General features: G+C 49.4%; 1 protein-coding gene across 1 annotated transcript in view; it reads right to left on the bottom strand.

Annotated features, from left to right (window-relative positions):
* Window positions 1–447: 447 nt before the first annotated feature.
* Window positions 448–17,420, bottom strand: part of LOC121277408 (sorting nexin-24-like) — a 229,079-nt gene continuing 212,106 nt past the window's right edge. Inside the window, exon 7 of the mRNA XM_041186837.1 lies at window positions 448–1,125. Coding sequence (XP_041042771.1) covers window positions 1,055–1,125 — 71 coding nt within the window. The 3' untranslated portion in view covers window positions 448–1,054. The remainder of the gene's footprint in view (window positions 1,126–17,420) is intronic.

Below are 17,420 nucleotides of genomic sequence, written 5' to 3'. Positions count from 1 at the left end.
CGCCTATGGCAGGTGATAAGAGCAGGAGAGTCTCCTGCTTAACTAGAACCTGCAGAAGGCAATAGTAAACCACTGCAGGACCTTGCCAAGCATAACCATGGACCAACACATGGAAGTCCATGGTCGCCAACACCTTCTGAACAAAAGCTTAGGGCACATGTTCAAATTATCTTAGCTGATATTTTTCCTACTCTCAGTCAGGTTGTCGAATATGTTTCTTCGTAACAGTGGGACGCATTTTCTTGGTTGATGGTGCAGTTTGGTTGGTCTACAGAAAAAGCAGCTCAGGCTACAGAAAAGAAAGCAGTTTCTAGTTCTCACATTAGCTGCAACTGTGCAGAAGTCAATGGTGAAGATTCCCAGCCCTGTAAGCAACATCTGAAAATATGACCATAGTAAGATTTAAGGTACATAATGAAAATTAATCAATAGGACAGAAATCATTCATTTTTGTTCAGTGCTGTCCAAATTTATTACATAAAATAATTATAAAATAATAGGTATGCTTTTCTCATTCAATGAAGTGTTAACAAAATTACAAACTTAAGTATAAAGGGCTATTGTGTGATTTACAGATATCTTGGTTTTCATTTCTACATTATCAAATGCAAACACATTTCTACCTGAAATGTTTATTTACAATAACCGTTATTGCACTGATTAGAGTTCTTCTAACAGAAAAAAATCTAAGGCTTAAAATAGAAATGTTCTCCATTTAACAACGATGTGATGTTCTTGATTTTAAAATTCAAAAAAATATGGATTCCGCATTATAACGAGTTCCATACTCTCAGGGTTCGCATTGAAATTTGTCACACATTCAATGATAAACATTTATATGACAGCCCTTTTTAAATATATATACACAAGTTAATGTAATGTGTTATGTAAAAGTTAAAAAAAAGTGTATTGAGCTTCAGATGTACAACTTGCCAAGGAAAATCAATCAGAGCTGACTGACAGCTGCTTATAAAAAATGTGCACCTTTAATAGTTGTTACTTGTTACTCTTGTGGTTGGGTCTCTTGAGACGCATTTTTGTTGTAGATTCTGCTCTACCTTAGCTGAAGGTATGGATAGTATATCCCATGTAGAACACCTTCAATAACTACATTCGGGAAGTCATCTAGGAGATCACAACAGAAAGAAAGGCCAGACTTATAGTTAACACAATTACTATCAAAATCGAAGTTATACTTGAGTTTTATTTGCTTCAATGTATTGTGAGATTGGGGGATGATTGCTCAAGATGATACCTTGAGTAATCAACAAAGCGAATGCATTGAGAAACTCTACCAAATCAGCAGACTACAACTCTGAGATAGTCAGGCTGAAGCTGTTATGTGCTCTGGTCTGGTTGCACCTTGACTTCTAAATTCAGTTGTGGCCTAGGCACAATGGAAATAATCTGTCACTTCTGAATAAAACACATAAAGCCGAATTTCCGCCGAGTTGAATTTCAGTTTTGCTGGTGAGGGAAGGGGTGGGATGTGAATCACACAGGCAGGAAACTCAAACTCAGCGGAGCCATTTAAAGTTACTTCTTAATTCAAACAGACCACATCTTCACTATTCCCAGGGCCTTAATCTGCAGTTTGTCAGACATGAATTCATGGAGGAGGTGTAATTGCTGATGAAGAGGAGTAGGGTCTGTTTAAGTGTCATGATTTGAAATTATTTAAATCCCCAGCACTTAAAAAATGAAAAAAAAAAATAGGTTGCAGCTGTTAGTTAGAGTAAGAAAACAAATACGCAGCATACAAATATGCTGAAGTGCATTGGTTGAGAGGCCATCTGTGTCGCTTAGAAAAAGAACATTATAACCTGTTCCTGCAGTTTCAATAGACTTTATTGTTGACATTTCTGTTATTACAGCTGCGCCCATTATGAATGATTGGCTGAGTTTCAAAAGCTTCAAAGCCACTTATCTCGGCAGGGGTGCTGAATTCACATTTTAATTGCCAGTTTTAAGAGGTGATTAGAAGATTAGCTGTGTTCAATATGGTTACTGAGTAGAAATTTGTTTGTTTTTATAACATATTGACCACTTCAAGGGATTTAAAATCTTTGAATGGGTTTCATTAATGAGCATGAGTGAGAGCTTTCTTAGATTGTGAGAAGTTTTTTTTGCATCTCCATATGGCTCCTTAGGTCTGCCCATAGTGCATATTGGGTGAGAGGCTTGGAGGTGGAATGGGGGGGGGGTAAGAGATATATGGAGATATGAGGTGACGTGGGGATAAGGGAGCATGGAGATGGCATGGGGGTATGAGTGGCTATGGAGGTGGTATGGGGTGTTTCAATGGCCATGGAGGTAGCATGGGGATACGAAGGGGCATGTAGGTGGCATGGGGGCCAGTGAGGTAGCATGGGGGTTATGAGGGGGTATGGGTTGGGTAGGGGGTTATGAGGGGAGTTGTCATAGTGCCCTTCACCCAGTATTCACATCTAAGTAGTGAAGGCTAAAGGACAAAACATCTTATAAAATCAGGTCGACATCCCAGAGAGCCGAGGCAGGTCTTCTAACCAGCCTGCCTTGGCACTCACCCACTTCTGTGGCCACCTCTGAACTGTCTCCGGAGACGGCAGGCCGACTTGGTCATGCTCCCACAACTCCCCGGAGCAAAAATCGTGTTTATGAGAGTCGTTTCCATGGAGCCAGGTCCCAAGAGTCGGGAGTTTTCCTGACTTGAGCTTTCTGCCTCTATGGTGGAAATCTGGATCTTAGTTTGACTTTCAAGACTGATCCAGACTTATTAGTAAGTTTGTAAGCCCATTTTTCAGACATTCACTTGAGTGTCTGAAATATTTTAAGAAAATAAGCTCCCATTAAAACAAATTCTTTGCCTGAAAGTTAGTCCCTTTGGGATTTGTATATTATTGCTACTGTGATAATTTCAATAAGAATATTTATCGTAGCAGAAGTGAAACATCAAAAGTTCCTTCAAATTCTGCAACCAAATCAACTTATTAAGTAGATAAGAAAAATTTGGAATGAGAAATGGTCACACAAGGTATCACTCTAGTTCGAGAACTCTCTGTCACTGCATCCAATTGCATGTTAAAGAATCCATTATTTTTTCTTTTTTTACTAAGGATATACAGTGGACAGAAACAATATATATAAGTAGAAAACTACCATCCAGTTCTGCTCCTCTTTCATCTTCCTTGGAACAGCAGCAGTGTGGAACTAAGAAAATCTCAGATTCAATGTCAGATGTGATCTGAGCTAATCTCAGCTAGCATGGTTGCTGCTTCATTACCCTCGAGCAACATCTGCTGGAGCTCAAGGATGTGAATATTGGGTGAAGGCAGCTCAACTATGACAACTCCCCCATTCCCCCCCTCCCCACTCCCAAACCTTTTCTGCGGAAAAGGAATAAATCAAGAAAGTTAAAGGGAAAAAAAATGGCATCGAGGATGAGTTTTTTTTTAAATGACCTGATTCCCTGGTACAAGTTCAAGCAGTACTATTCCTCAAATCACTGCCTTTACACATTCAGTGAACAGCATCATATCTTCCCTATGTTTCCTTCCTGCTTCCGTTATATCTTTTTCTGTCTATAATACTCCAAATATTAACTGAATTTACCAGAAGAACCCAGATTGCATTTTCAACATTAGAACACTTTAGTTTTTGTAACATGTTTTGAAATAATTTCAAATTTTGTGCTCGGTCTGAAACCCTAAGAGATTTGCACTGCAAAATTAGCAAAACTTGTTTCCACATTAAAGCGATTTTATCGTAACAGTCTTAATCTGGAGGTTAGGACCTGTTTTCAGTGTCACTTCAACTTTGTGGCCAACTAGAAACCATGGCCAGGATTTTATTGGGTGTCATTGGTCCCGTCCACTAGCTGGGAATTTGGGGGCAACTCTAGTTCTGGGGGCCCTGCAAGAAATTTTTACGAGGATCAGGCAATTAACTGCCTACAGTCAGGGCTTCCATCCCATTTTTTGGACAAGGTCCCCAAGAACTGACCAGAAGATCTGGGCCAATATTTTCAAAATAGGCAATTTAAGAACAGAAGAGATATAAGAAATCTGCACTTTGAGAATTATTAATTTTGAAAGACTAGGTGGGAGGGAGGAATACTTTCCATTTAGAAGCAAGATGGAGCTTCACTGGTTTTCACGAAATATCCATGTACTGCAGTAGTTTTCATTCTTAATCATGTTCTCTTTAAATAATATATAGAATGTGAAGTTCCTGCTAAGCTCCTCCCCAATACTGTTATTTGAGTACTTATTACTTTAAATGATACTGGTTACACAATTAAAATGTTGAAACAAAACGCCAAATCAGATTGACTACTAATCAATGTTATCAATTATGTTATAATTAGAAGCTTTTCTAATTGGAAGTATAGCTGTGCCAAAAAGAAAACAAACGGTTAGAAAAATAATAGAACAAAAATAGATCTTTTCATTAATTTCCTTGCATTAGGTTAAATGGATAAACTGTACAATAGACAACTGAGATGCAGATAGGCAAATGGGAATTCATTTAAACTAGATGGGAAAGAGATGGGGATTAATACTTCAGTAAATAGATGAAATAAAACTTTATTCCCAAAGAGAATAATATTTAGAGTAAATGAGAGAAATTAAAATATAATACAAATATACTCTTAGGAATAAAAAATCTTGAAGCATAGTAAGCTTATTAAGGATAAATTCCTGGATGGCTAAATTATAGCTTTCAGTGAAATATGGCTATAACCATGAAATGGACCAAGGAAGAATGTGAAGGTGTTGGAGAGGGTGCAGAGAACTTTTACAAGAATGGTTCCCAGGACGAGAAACTTTAGTTACGTGGATAGATTGAAGGAGCTGGGATTGTTTTCTTTAGAGAAGAGAAGGTTGAGAGGAGATTTGATAGAGATGTTCAGAATCATGAGGGGGCTGGACAGAGTAGATCCCATGAACTAGCGGACACCAATTTAAGGTGATTAACAAAGGAACCACTGGTGGCATGAGGTAAGACTTTCTTTTTAACGTAGTGAGTAATTAGGATCTGGAATGCACTGCTTGAGAATGCGGTGGAGGCAGATTCATTCGTGATTTCCAAAAGGGAATTTGATAACTAACTGAAGAGAAAAAAATTGCAGGCGACAGGGAAAAGCCAGGAGAGTGGGACTAGCTGAATTGCTTTTGCAGAGAGTTGGCATGGACATGTTTTGAATATTCTTTCACAGGACGTGGCATTGCTGGCTAGGCCAGCATTCGTTGCTCATCCCTAATAGTCCTTGTGAAGTTGATAGTGAACCACCTCCTTCAACTGCTGTGGTCCAAGTGGTGTAGGTACATCCACGGTGGTGTTAGGGTGGGAGTTCCAGGATTTTGACCCAGCGACAATGATATAGTTCCAAGTTAGGATGGTGTGTGGATTGGAGGGGAACTGGTGGCTGTTTGGGTTTTGGAAATGCAATCTTTACTAAGTGGCTTGCCATAGTCAGGTGATTCTGCCTCTCACTGAGAACGCACTGAAGAAGTACAGCTGTCCTTATACATGAAACATGGTGCCAGAAGTGGAGAAAATATATAAATTTTTGAACCCTGGAAATGATGCAGAGGAGACACTGAGAACCCAGGAACACAGAAAGGTTCAAATCTGCAAAAAATAAAAAGTTGCTGAAAAGGACAAAGGAAAACGGACAATGGCTGCAATAAATACTGAGTGAGTAAAAATGGCTGCTGTAAATTTTCCAATCCCATTTCCAGTAACATTAGACAATGGTATGTGGCAAAACTGGCAGTTTTTCCACTAACAATGACAAGACTATGAGATTGCAACAGACTTAATGAACAAGCCTGAGCTGATAAGAGCAGCCACACTTTTAACGCTGCTGGGAAAGGGCTGCTACAAAGTGTATGCCACCCTAAATCTAACAGATGAGCAAAGAAAAAAAGATGACAGAGATTTTGAAAGCCCTGAACGCACACTTCGAACCCTGAGTGAATGTTACATATGAGCACTAGAGTTCAGAGTTAGAACAATGGCATTGAACATTGAATGTGATTTCAGTTAACACAGCTTGCAGAATCATGCGAATTCAGGCAACCAAACGATTATCTGATGAAAGATATATTGGACTTAGGTGTGAGAGACCCCTCGGTGAAAGCAAGTCTATTGAAAGATGAGAAACTGACACTAAAGAAAGCAATAGACTAGTGTCAAAATATGGGAGTTGTGAAACATCAGAAGAGCATATGTTTGGCTGAGCAGACCAGGAGATACATTATGCTGAGAGACATTGCAGCTGAAAGAGCAGAGCAATCTCAGACAAAGGGCATGATGCAAGCAATCCTTTAACTGCAAGAAGCAAAACCATTTCACACACAAGTGCTTGGCCAGTAAAAAGCAAAACAAGTCTATACAGGTGGCCATGGGAGAGATATCAGCAGAGGAGTCTAATGAAGAACTCTTTTCTTATTCACTTAGGGGACGTGAGCCTCGCTGGCTGGGCCAGCATTTATTTCCCATTCCTAGTTGCCCTTGAGAAGGTGGTGGTGAGCTGCCTTCTTGAATCACTGCAGTTCACATGGTGTAGATACTCCCACAGTGCTGTTAGGGAGGCAATTCCAGTATTTTGACCCAGTGACAGTGAAGGAATGGTGGTATATTTCCAAGCCAGGATGGTGATTGGCTTGGAGGGAAACTTGCAGCTGGTGGTGTTCCCATGTATCTGCTGTCCTTATCCTTCTAGATAGTAGCAGTCATGGATTTGGAAGGTGCTGCCTAAGGAACCTTGGTGAATTTCTGCAGTGCATCTTGTAGATGGTACACACTGCTGCCACTGTGCCTTGGCGGAGGAGGGAGTGAATGTTTGTGGATGGGGTGCCAATCAAGTGGGCTGCTTTGTCCTGGATGGTGTCAAGCTTCTTGAGTGTTGTTGGAGTTGCACTCATGCCATCAAATGGAGAGTATTCCATCACACTCCTGACTTGTGCCTTGTAGATGGTGGGCAGGCCTTGGGGAGTTAGGAGGTGAGTTACTCACAGCAGGATTCCTGGTCTCTGACCTGCTCTGGTAGCCACAGTATTTATATGGCTAGTCCAGTTCAGTTTCTGGTCACTGGTAACCCACAGGATGTTGATGGTGGGGGATTCAGTGATGGTAATGCCATTGAACATTAAGGGGCGATGGTTGGATTCTCTCTTGTTGGAGATGGTAATTGTCTGACACTTGTGTGGCATGAATGTTGCTTGCCAGTTGTCAGCCCAAGCTTGGGTATTGTCCAGGTCTTCCTTCATTTGGGCATGGACTGCTTCCATATCTGAGGAGTCATGAATGGTGCTGAACATTGTGCAATCATCAGCGATCATCCCCACTTCTGACCTTACGATGGAAGGAAGATCATTGATGAAGCAGCCGAAGATGGTTGGGCTGAGGACACTACCCTGAGGAACTCCTGCAGTGATGTCCTGGAGCTGAGATGATTAACCTCCAACAACCACAACCATCTTCCTTTGTGCTAGGTATGACTCCAAACAGCAGAGAGTTTTCCCCCCAGTTCCCATTGACTCCAATTTTGCTAGGGTTCCTTGATTCCACACTCGGTCAAACGCTGCCTTGATGTCAAGGGCAGTCACTCTCACTTCACCTCAGGAGTTCAGCTCTTTTGCCCATGTTTGAACCAAGGCTGCAATGAGGTCAGTAGCTGAGTGACCTGACAGAACCCAAACTGAACCAAAACTGTACACAATACAACAAGTTGGTTCAGTCAAGTCTATAGGAGGCAAATGGTTTGTGACTGTTACAATGATGATGGCTGAGGGAGCATGTCAAGCAAACAAGAAATGCCAAATAGACACTGGTGCGTCATGCAACATAATAACCTTATTTGGATGAAGTGGCTCAACATGGTGATCTGAAAATGAAGCCTTTGAAAGTAAGACAGAGGCTATATATTCAGGTGAAGCAAGCCTAAAGTTTGGATTGGTAAACCTGAACGTGCCAAGAGAGATCACAACGTGTCACAGCACACAAAACCATTGATAGCAGAACAGATCAGCGAGGGGGACAAAGGTGTGTTTAAAGGATTGGGAAATTCAGTGCTACACAATGTCTCCACACTATCCCCAGTTGAATAAAAAGAATGAGGCGACAGTGAAAATTGCCGGAGACTCATCAAGAAATTAAGCCAATGTCGCACAGATGTATACAAGGGGCAGGATTTTCCCATTGGTAAGTGGGGGGGGGGGCCCGCTCGCTGATGCATAGAATGACGCGCGGTGACGTTGGGCGGAACTCCCGATATCACCGCGCCCCCCTTTAAATTTTCAGGTAGGCGGGGGTGCAGCAAAATCAGCTGTGCGCCCGCCGACCTGTCAATGGCCAATTGAGGCCATTGATAGAGTCATTGAAATAGCTAATGGACCTGCTTGTCCAACCCTGGCAGGCATTGAAAAAAGCATGAAACCTCATCCACAGGTGGGATGAAGGGATCATGTAGGTTTAAAAAATTCAATTCAAGTTTTTAAAAAAGTTATGGATATGTCCCAACTCATGTGAACGTGTCACGTGAGAGGACATGTCAGGGATGTTTTCTTTTTCTATTTTTTAATATTTTTGACCGTACAGCCGATCTCCCTGAGGCAGCACTTAGCCTCAGGGACATGAGAGCGCTCTTTCATGCGCACGCGCAAAAGAGTGCATTCTCGGGTTTAGGGAATCTCCCCCCGCCCCCCATCCCCGTCTGCACAGGGAGCGGATAGCGGATAAAATGGCAACACGCCCCCCGATAAGGGGGTGCCGATCAGAGGTGCATCTCTCGCGTGCCCTCATTTCAACTTCCCGCCGGGCGGGGGGGGGGCGATCCTGCCCAAGGTAATTCTCGAGCGGTGAAATACACAGACCGAAGGCATGGAAAGTAATCCTGTCCGAGTCTGTTGGCATGCTGCAAGCAGACTACTCTTCCGATCGCAAAAAAGCTACTGAAACCAGGGGGAGAATTTTCCCGTCGGTGTGGGGGGTTGGGCCCTGGCAAGCCGACATGTAAAATGACGCATGGTGAAGTCGGGTGTGCATCCCAACGTCACTGCTCATCACTCAGATCTTCCGCTCGGCAGGTGTGCACTGAAAGCGGCTGCGCACCCGCCAAACTGCTAAAGGCCTGGTGAGGCCATTAATAAACAAATTTAGGTCGTTGACAGGCCTGCCCATCCAACCTTAAGGTTGGCAGGGGGGGGCAGGCGAAGAGCCCAGGCAGCCTTCGCGTTTTTCATGAAACCTCATCCACGGACAGGATGAGGTTTCATGAAGGTTTTATTAAATGAGTAAATAAATTTTGCCCAATTCATAAACGTGTCCCAGCTCATGTGACACTGTCACCCGAGGGGACATGTCTGAATAAGTTTAATCCTTCTTTTCAGAATTTCAACGTGAACTTAATCCCCCTGACGCAGCCCCGTGCCTCGGGGAGATTTCTGCGCACTTTCACGCGCAGGCCCCGACTCTCCCTCCTCCCACCGCCCGCACAGGTAGCGCCGAGCGCCACTGGGCGCGCATCATGCTGGGTGGCTCTTAATTGGCCTGCCCAGGCAAAATGGCGGTTGCAGCCGATTGCGGGTGGCGATCGGCTCCGTGACGACCCGCACCGGCTCCCGACTGATCCTTCCGACAGGCAGAACATTCGGCCCCAGAAGTTTTTACGGGCGGGGGTGAAAAGATTCAAAGGCGACTGACAGCCGAATTCCAGTTTGACAAGACTGGCAAAGCGTTCCCGGAGCTGAGCACTGGAGAGCCAGTCAGGGTGCAAACTTTCAACGCTTTCAACAGGAGTCAGCCCGTGTGGAAACTGGCACCTGCGTAGAGAAATTGTCACCTTGATTGTATGCAGTGAAAGTGAATGACCAAATATACTGGCGCAACCGCAGGCACATCTGAACAACTAGCGAAGCTGTTCTTTCACAGCAATTGGCCGGTCAAGGAGAAGGGATCTCAGCAGCTGTATTGAGTACAGAGGTACCATCAATCCCAAAGGTCCACAAGTCCCCAACAACTGCAATGGAACGACAACAAGTCATCAAGGCAACAAGGGCCACGGGACTGCCACTCTCCGGACAAGGAACATCACCCAGACGAACAGCCAATGTCAACGCGCCAGTGTTTCATTAGGAGTCCTACACGGTTTATAAACTACGGGCAGGATTTTTCAGTCGGTGTGCGGGGGACGGGCCTGAGAAACCGACATGTGATGATGCTGGGCACGCATCCCAACGTCACCGCACAGTCCCGCAATATTTTGTTTGGCGGGCACTCGCCGGAGTCGTCTGTGTGCCCACCGATCTGTAAATGGCCTATTAAGGAAGTGATTAAGGGAATTGTTAACACTGCCCATCCAACCTTAAGGTTGGCAGACAGGCCAAGTGGCCTTCGCGGTTTTTTTTTTTAGGAAACCTCATCCACGAGCGGGATGAGGTTTCCTAAAGCTTTTATTAAATAAATAAATATTTTTTCTGCAAGATCAAACAGGTCACATGAGGAGACATGTTTAGTTGAATTTTACATCCATTTATTTAATAATTACAATAGCCCTTCAATCTCCCTGAGGCAGCTCTGTGCCTCACGGAGATTGAAGCGTTGCTTTGCCCACATGCACGAAAGAGTACTAGCCCCAACTTTCCCTCCCCCCCGCCCCTGGCCCCCTGCCCGCACAAGTAGCCATGAGCGCTACCGTTCGTGTCGTACGCTGGGTGGGCCTTAATTGGCTCGCTCTCATAAAATGGCAGTGCAGAGCTGATCGTGGGTGGCGATCGGCTTCGTGACTGCCCCCTGCCCGCTCCCGCCGAGCCCACCCGCCACCTGAAAAATTCAGGCCCATGTGTGCAATGCATGTGTTGAGACTGACTAGTAGAACAGGCAGTTGTTAGTGCATGAGAACAATGGGTGTACTGTGGGTAACTTGGATAACTCACAGTCACACAGCATCATGCATGCAAGTGTGTCTTTTGTTCGCTAGGAAAACAGGGATGTTTGTATCTTCTGTTCAGTATGAAAAGGGGGGTGTTTGGGTTTTGGAATTGCAATCTTTACTAAGTGTGCTACCTGGCTTGCCATAGTCATGCCACTCTTCCGTGAGGCAAGCTGACAGTAGGCTGCCATTTCTCTTCAGTTCAATAAAGCCTCTCACTGAGAACGCACTGAAGAAGTACAGCTATCCTTATACATGAAACGGTGATGGTGCGCCCATGTATCTGCTGCCTTTGTCCTTGTCGGTGGAATGATGGCCTAAATGGCTCCTCCTTGTGCTATGATTTTAAGAGGGTGTTAAATAGTTCACAAAGGTGGGTCTGTTAAGTTTCATTGAAAAATACCATGATTGGTAAGAGGCTGATATAACCATTTAATAGTTAGATATAAAAGATGAAAATTATGTAGTAATTAATAAATGAGTATGGTGTGCTATGGTATATGTGCTCTGCCCAAAGGCAGATCCTTGGCTTGTTTCTGCTGTGGCTTCATCCTGAGCCATTTCTCTTGGCAATTTTTTTTTGTCAGTGGTGGTTTGCCGTTGCCGTCGACTCCGAGGGACAGGGTGAGGAGGCAGGTACCAAGCAACGTTCCCTCTGATTTTGTTTGTCCGTCCATTTGTGGAATGAATTTTGTTATGCGCTGCAACATCAAGGTAATGTGTAGATGTACTCCACCAGTAGTTACACAAAAATCTATATATAATATATATTTTTAAAAAGTTATCATGGGCACGGAAGAAGAAGAAAGAATATCACTCCAGCCATTGACACAGTCACGTGCTCGTTCACAAATTTCCAGATTTACTGAATTCAATTTTAAATTTAAATTTACTACGGTGGCATTTGGACTCTCAACCTCTAGGTTTTAAGTTCAGTACCATAGCCGCGACGCTACTACACACGAGAGAGACATTTGCTAGTTTTTATTTTGTAGCTTGTATTTCAGTCATGTGACAGAAGAAAATTTGGATTGGTAGTAATGGCTCAAGACAAGAAGCTTTTGGTTTGGTTTGACAAAACTTCAAATAGAAAGAGCTAAAGAATCTTTGCATCGTTCCTTGAGATCTTGGTGAGGAATCCAAAACCTCTCACAAGCTCCCTAGAAATGCCCTTGTGTTTTCAACGGGCATAATTTTTCTCACGCTGGGGGCGGTTGTGCGCCTGACCTGAAAGGGAGAAAAATAGCGCGCGATGGCATTGGGGCGAGGGCACTCACGTGATGGCATTGGGGCGAGGGCACTCACACGATGGCATTGGGGCGAGGGCACTCACACGATGGCATTGGGGTGAGGGCACTCACGCGATGACATTGGGGCGAGGACACTCACACGATGGTGTCGGGGCGAGGGCACTCACGATGGTGTCGGGGCGAGGGCACTCACACGATGGTGTCGGGGCGAGGGCACTCACACGATGGTGTCGGGGCGAGGGCACTCACACGATGGTGTCAGGACGAGGGCACTCACACAATGGTGTCAGGGCGAGGGCACTCACACGATGGCATTGGGGCGAGGGCACTCACACGATGGCATTGGGGCGAGGGCACTCACACGATGGTGTCAGGACGAGGGCACTCACGCGATGGTGTCAGGACGAGGGCACTCGCAATGGTGTCAGGACGAGGGCACTCACGCGATGACATTGGGGCAAGGGTACTCACACGATGGTGTTGGGGCGAGGACACTCACGATGGTGTCGGGGCGAGGGCACTCACACGATGGTGTCGGGGCGAGGGCACTCACACGATGGTGTCGGGGCGAGGGCACTCACACGATGGTGTCAGGACGAGGGCACTCACGATGACATTGGGGCGAGGGCACTCACGATGGTGTCAGGACGAGGGCACTCACGATGACATTGGGGCGAGGGCACTCACGATGGTGTCAGGACGAAGGCACTCACGATGGTGTCGGGGCGAGGGCACTCACGTGATGGCATTGGGGCGAGGGCACTCACACGATGGCGTCAGGACGAGGGCACTCACGATGGCATTGGGGCGAGGGCACTCACACGATGGCGTCAGGACGAGGGCACTCACACGATGGTGTCGGTGCGAGGGCTCTCACACGATGGTGTCAGGACAAGGGCACTCACACGATGGTGTCAGGACGAGGGCACTCACACGATGGTGTCAGGACGAGGGCACTCACACGATGGTGTCAGGACGAGGGCACTCACGTGATGGAGTCGGGGCTAGGGCACTCACACGATGGTGTCAGGACGAGGGCACTCACACGATGGTGTCAGGACGAGGGCACTCACGTGATGGCATTGGGGTGAGGGCACTCACACGATGGTGTCAGGACGAGGGCACTCACACGATGGTGTCAGGGCGAGGGCACTCACACGATGGTGTCAGGACGAGGGCACTCACGATGGCAATGGGGCGATGGCACTCACACGATGGTGTCAGGACGAGGGCACTCACACGATGGTGTCAGGGTGAGGACACTCACACGATGGCATTGGGGCGAGGGCACTCACACGATGGCATTGGGGCGAGGGCACTCACACGATGGTGTCAGGGCGAGGGCACTCACGCGATGGTGTCAGGACGAGGGCACTCGCGATGGTGTCAGGACGAGGGCACTCACGCGATGGCATTGGGGCAAGGGCACTCACACGATGGTGTCAGGACGAGGGCACTCATGTGATGGCATTGGGGCGAGGGCACTCACACGATGGTGTCAGGACGAGGGCACTCACACGATGGTGTCAGGACGAGGGCACTCACACGATGGCATTGGGGCGAGGGCACTCACGCGATGGCATTGGGGAGAGGACACTCACACGATGGTGTCAGGACGAGGGCACTCACACGATGGTGTCGGGGTGAGGGCACTCACACGATGGCATTGGGGTGAGGGCACTCACACGATGGTGTCAGGACGAGGGCACTCACGCGATGGCATCGGGGCGAGGGCACTCACACGATGGCATTGGGGCGAGGGCACTCACACGATGGCATCGGGGCGAGGGCACTCACGATGGTGTCGGGGCGAGGGCACTCACGCGATGGCATTGGGGCGAGGGCACTCACACGATGGCATTGGGGCGAGGGCACTCACACGATGGCATTGGGGCGAGGGCACTCACACGATGGTGTCAGGACGAGGGCACTCACACGATGGCATTGGGGCGAGGGCACTCACACGATGGCATTGGGGCGAGGGCACTCACACGATGGTGTCAGGACGAGGGCACTCACACGATGGCATTGGGGCGAGGGCACTCACACGATGGTGTCGGGGCGAGGGCACTCACACGATGGTGTCAGGACGAGGGCACTCACACGATGGTGTCAGGACGAGGGCACTCACACGATGGTGTCAGGACGAGGGCACTCACACGAAGGTGTCAGGACGAGGGCACTCACACGATGGTGTCAGGACGAGGGCACTCACACGATGGTGTCAGGACGAGGGCACTCACACGATGGCAATGGGGCGAGGGCACTCACACGATGGTGTCAGGACGAGGGCACTCACACGATGGTGTCAGGACGAGGGCACTCACACGAAGGTGTCAGGACGAGGGCACTCACACGATGGTGTCAGGACGAGGGCACTCACACGATGGTGTCAGGACGAGGGCACTCACACGATGGCATTGGGGCGAGGGCACTCACACGATGGCATTGGGGCGAGGGCACTCACACGATGGTGTCAGGACGAGGGCACTCACACGATGGTGTCAGGACGAGGGCACTCACACGATGGTGTCAGGACGAGGGCACTCACACAATGGTGTCAGGACGAGGGCACTCACACAATGGTGTCAGGGCGAGGGCACTCACACGATGGTGTCAGGGTGAGGGCACTCACACGATGGCATTGGGGCGAGGGCACTCACACGATGGTGTCAGGATGAGGGCACTCACACGATGGTGTCAGGACGAGGGCACTCACACGATGGCATTGGGGCGAGGGCACTCACACGATGGTGTCAGGACGAGGGCACTCACACGAAGGTGTCAGGACGAGGGCACTCACACGATGGTGTCAGGACGAGGGCACTCACACGATGGTGTCAGGGCGAGGGCACTCACACGATGGTGTCAGGGTGAGGGCACTCACACGATGGTGTCAGGACGAGGGCACTCACACGATGGTGTCAGGGCGAGGGCACTCACACGATGGTGTCAGGGTGAGGGCACTCACACGATGGTGTCAGGGTGAGGGCACTCACACGATGGCATTGGGGCGAGGGCACTCACACGAAGGTGTCAGGACGAGGGCACTCACACGATGGTGTCAGGACGAGGGCACTCACACGATGGTGTCAGGGCGAGGGCACTCACGATGGTGTCAGGACGAGGGCACTCACACGATGGTGTCAGGGCGAGGGCACTCACGATGGTGTCAGGACGAGGGCACTCACATGATGGCATTGGGGAGAGGGCACTCACACGATGGCTTTGGGGCGAGGGCACTCGCGATGGTGTCAGGACGAGGGCACTCACACGATGGCATTGGGGCGAGGGCACTCATGCGATGGTGTCAGGACGAGGGCACTCACGCGATGGTGTCGGGACGAGGGCACTCACGTGATGGTGTCAGGACGAGGGCACTCACACGATGGCATTGGGGCGAGGGCACACACGGTGGCATTGGGGCGAGGGCACTCACACGATGGTGTCAGGACGAGGGCACTCACACGATGGTGTCAGGGCGAGGGCACTCACACGATGGCATTGGGGCGAGGGCACACACGATGGCATTGGGGCGAGGGCACTCACACGATGGTGTCAGGACGAGGGCACTCACGCGATGGTGTCGGCACGAGGGCACTCACGCGATGGTGTCAGGACGAGGGCACTCACACGATGGTGTCAGGACGAGGGCACTCACACGATGGTGGCAGGACGAGGGCACTCACACGATGGTGTCGGGGTGAGGGCACTCACACGATGGTGTCGGGGTGAGGGCACTCACACGATGGTGTCAGGACGAGGGCACTCACACGATGGTGTCGGGACGAGGGCACTCGCGATGGTGTCAGGGCGAGGGCACTCACACGATGGTGTCAGGACGAGGGCACTCACACGATGGTGTCAGGACGAGGGCACTCACACGATGGTGTCAGGACGAGAGCACTCACACGATGGTGTCAGGACGAGGGCACTCACACGATGGTGTCAGGACGAGGGCACTCACGTGATGGCGTCGGGGCGAGGGCACTCACACGATGGTGTCAGGACGAGGGCACTCACACGATGGCATTGGGGCGAGGGCACTCACACGATGGCATTGGGGCGAGGGCACTCACGCGATGGTGTCAGGACGAGGGCACTCACACGATGGCATTGGGGCGAGGGCACTCACGCGATGGTGTCAGGACGAGGGCACTCACACGATGGTGTCAGGACGAGGGCACTCACACGATGGTGTCAGGACGAGGGCACTCACACGATGGCATTGTGGCGAGGGCACTCACACGATGGCGTCGGGGCGAGGGCACTCACGATGGTGTCAGGACGAGGGCACTCACACGATGGCGTCGGGGCGAGGGCACTCACACGATGGTGTCAGGACGAGGGCACTCACGTGATGGCGTCGGGGCGAGGGCACTCACGATGGTGTCAGGACGAGGGCACTCACGTGATGGCGTCGGGGCGAGGGCACTCACACGATGGTGTCAGGACGAGGGCACTCACGTGATGGTGTCGGGACGAGGGCACTCACACGATGGTGTCAGGACGAGGGCACTCACGATGGCATTGGGGCGAGGGCACTCACACGATGGTGTCAGGACGAGGGCACTCACACGATGGTGTCAGGACGAGGGCACTCACACGATGGTGTCAGGGTGAGGACACTCACACGATGGCATTGGGGCGAGGGCACTCACACGATGGCATTGGGGCGAGGGCACTCACACGATGGTGTCAGGGCGAGGGCACTCACGCGATAGTGTCAGGACGAGGGCACTCGCGATGGTGTCAGGACGAGGACACTCACACGATGGCATTGGGGCAAGGGCACTCACACGATGGTGTCAGGACGAGGGCACTCACGTGATGGCATTGGGGCGAGGACACTCACGCGATGGTGTCAGGATGAGGGCACTCACACGATGGTGTCAGGACGAGGGCACTCACACGATGGTGTCAGGACGAGGGCACTCACGCGATGGTGTCAGGACGAGGGTACTCACGCGATGGTGTCAGGGCGAGGGCACTCACGTGATGGTGTCAGGACGAGGGTACTCACACGATGGCATTGGGGCGAGGGCACTCACACGATGGTGTCAGGGCGAGGGCACTCACGCGATAGTGTCAGGACGAGGGCACTCGCGATGGTGTCAGGACGAGGACACTCACACGATGGCATTGGGGCAAGGGCACTCACACGATGGTGTCAGGACGAGGGCACTCACGTGATGGCATTGGGGCGAGGACACTCACGCGATGGTGTCAGGATGAGGGCACTCACACGATGG

This window comes from Carcharodon carcharias, chromosome 4, assembly GCF_017639515.1.
Source record: "Carcharodon carcharias isolate sCarCar2 chromosome 4, sCarCar2.pri, whole genome shotgun sequence".
In the NCBI taxonomy this organism is placed as follows: domain Eukaryota; kingdom Metazoa; phylum Chordata; class Chondrichthyes; order Lamniformes; family Lamnidae; genus Carcharodon; species Carcharodon carcharias.
This window is presented reverse-complemented; position numbering and strand designations above follow the sequence as displayed.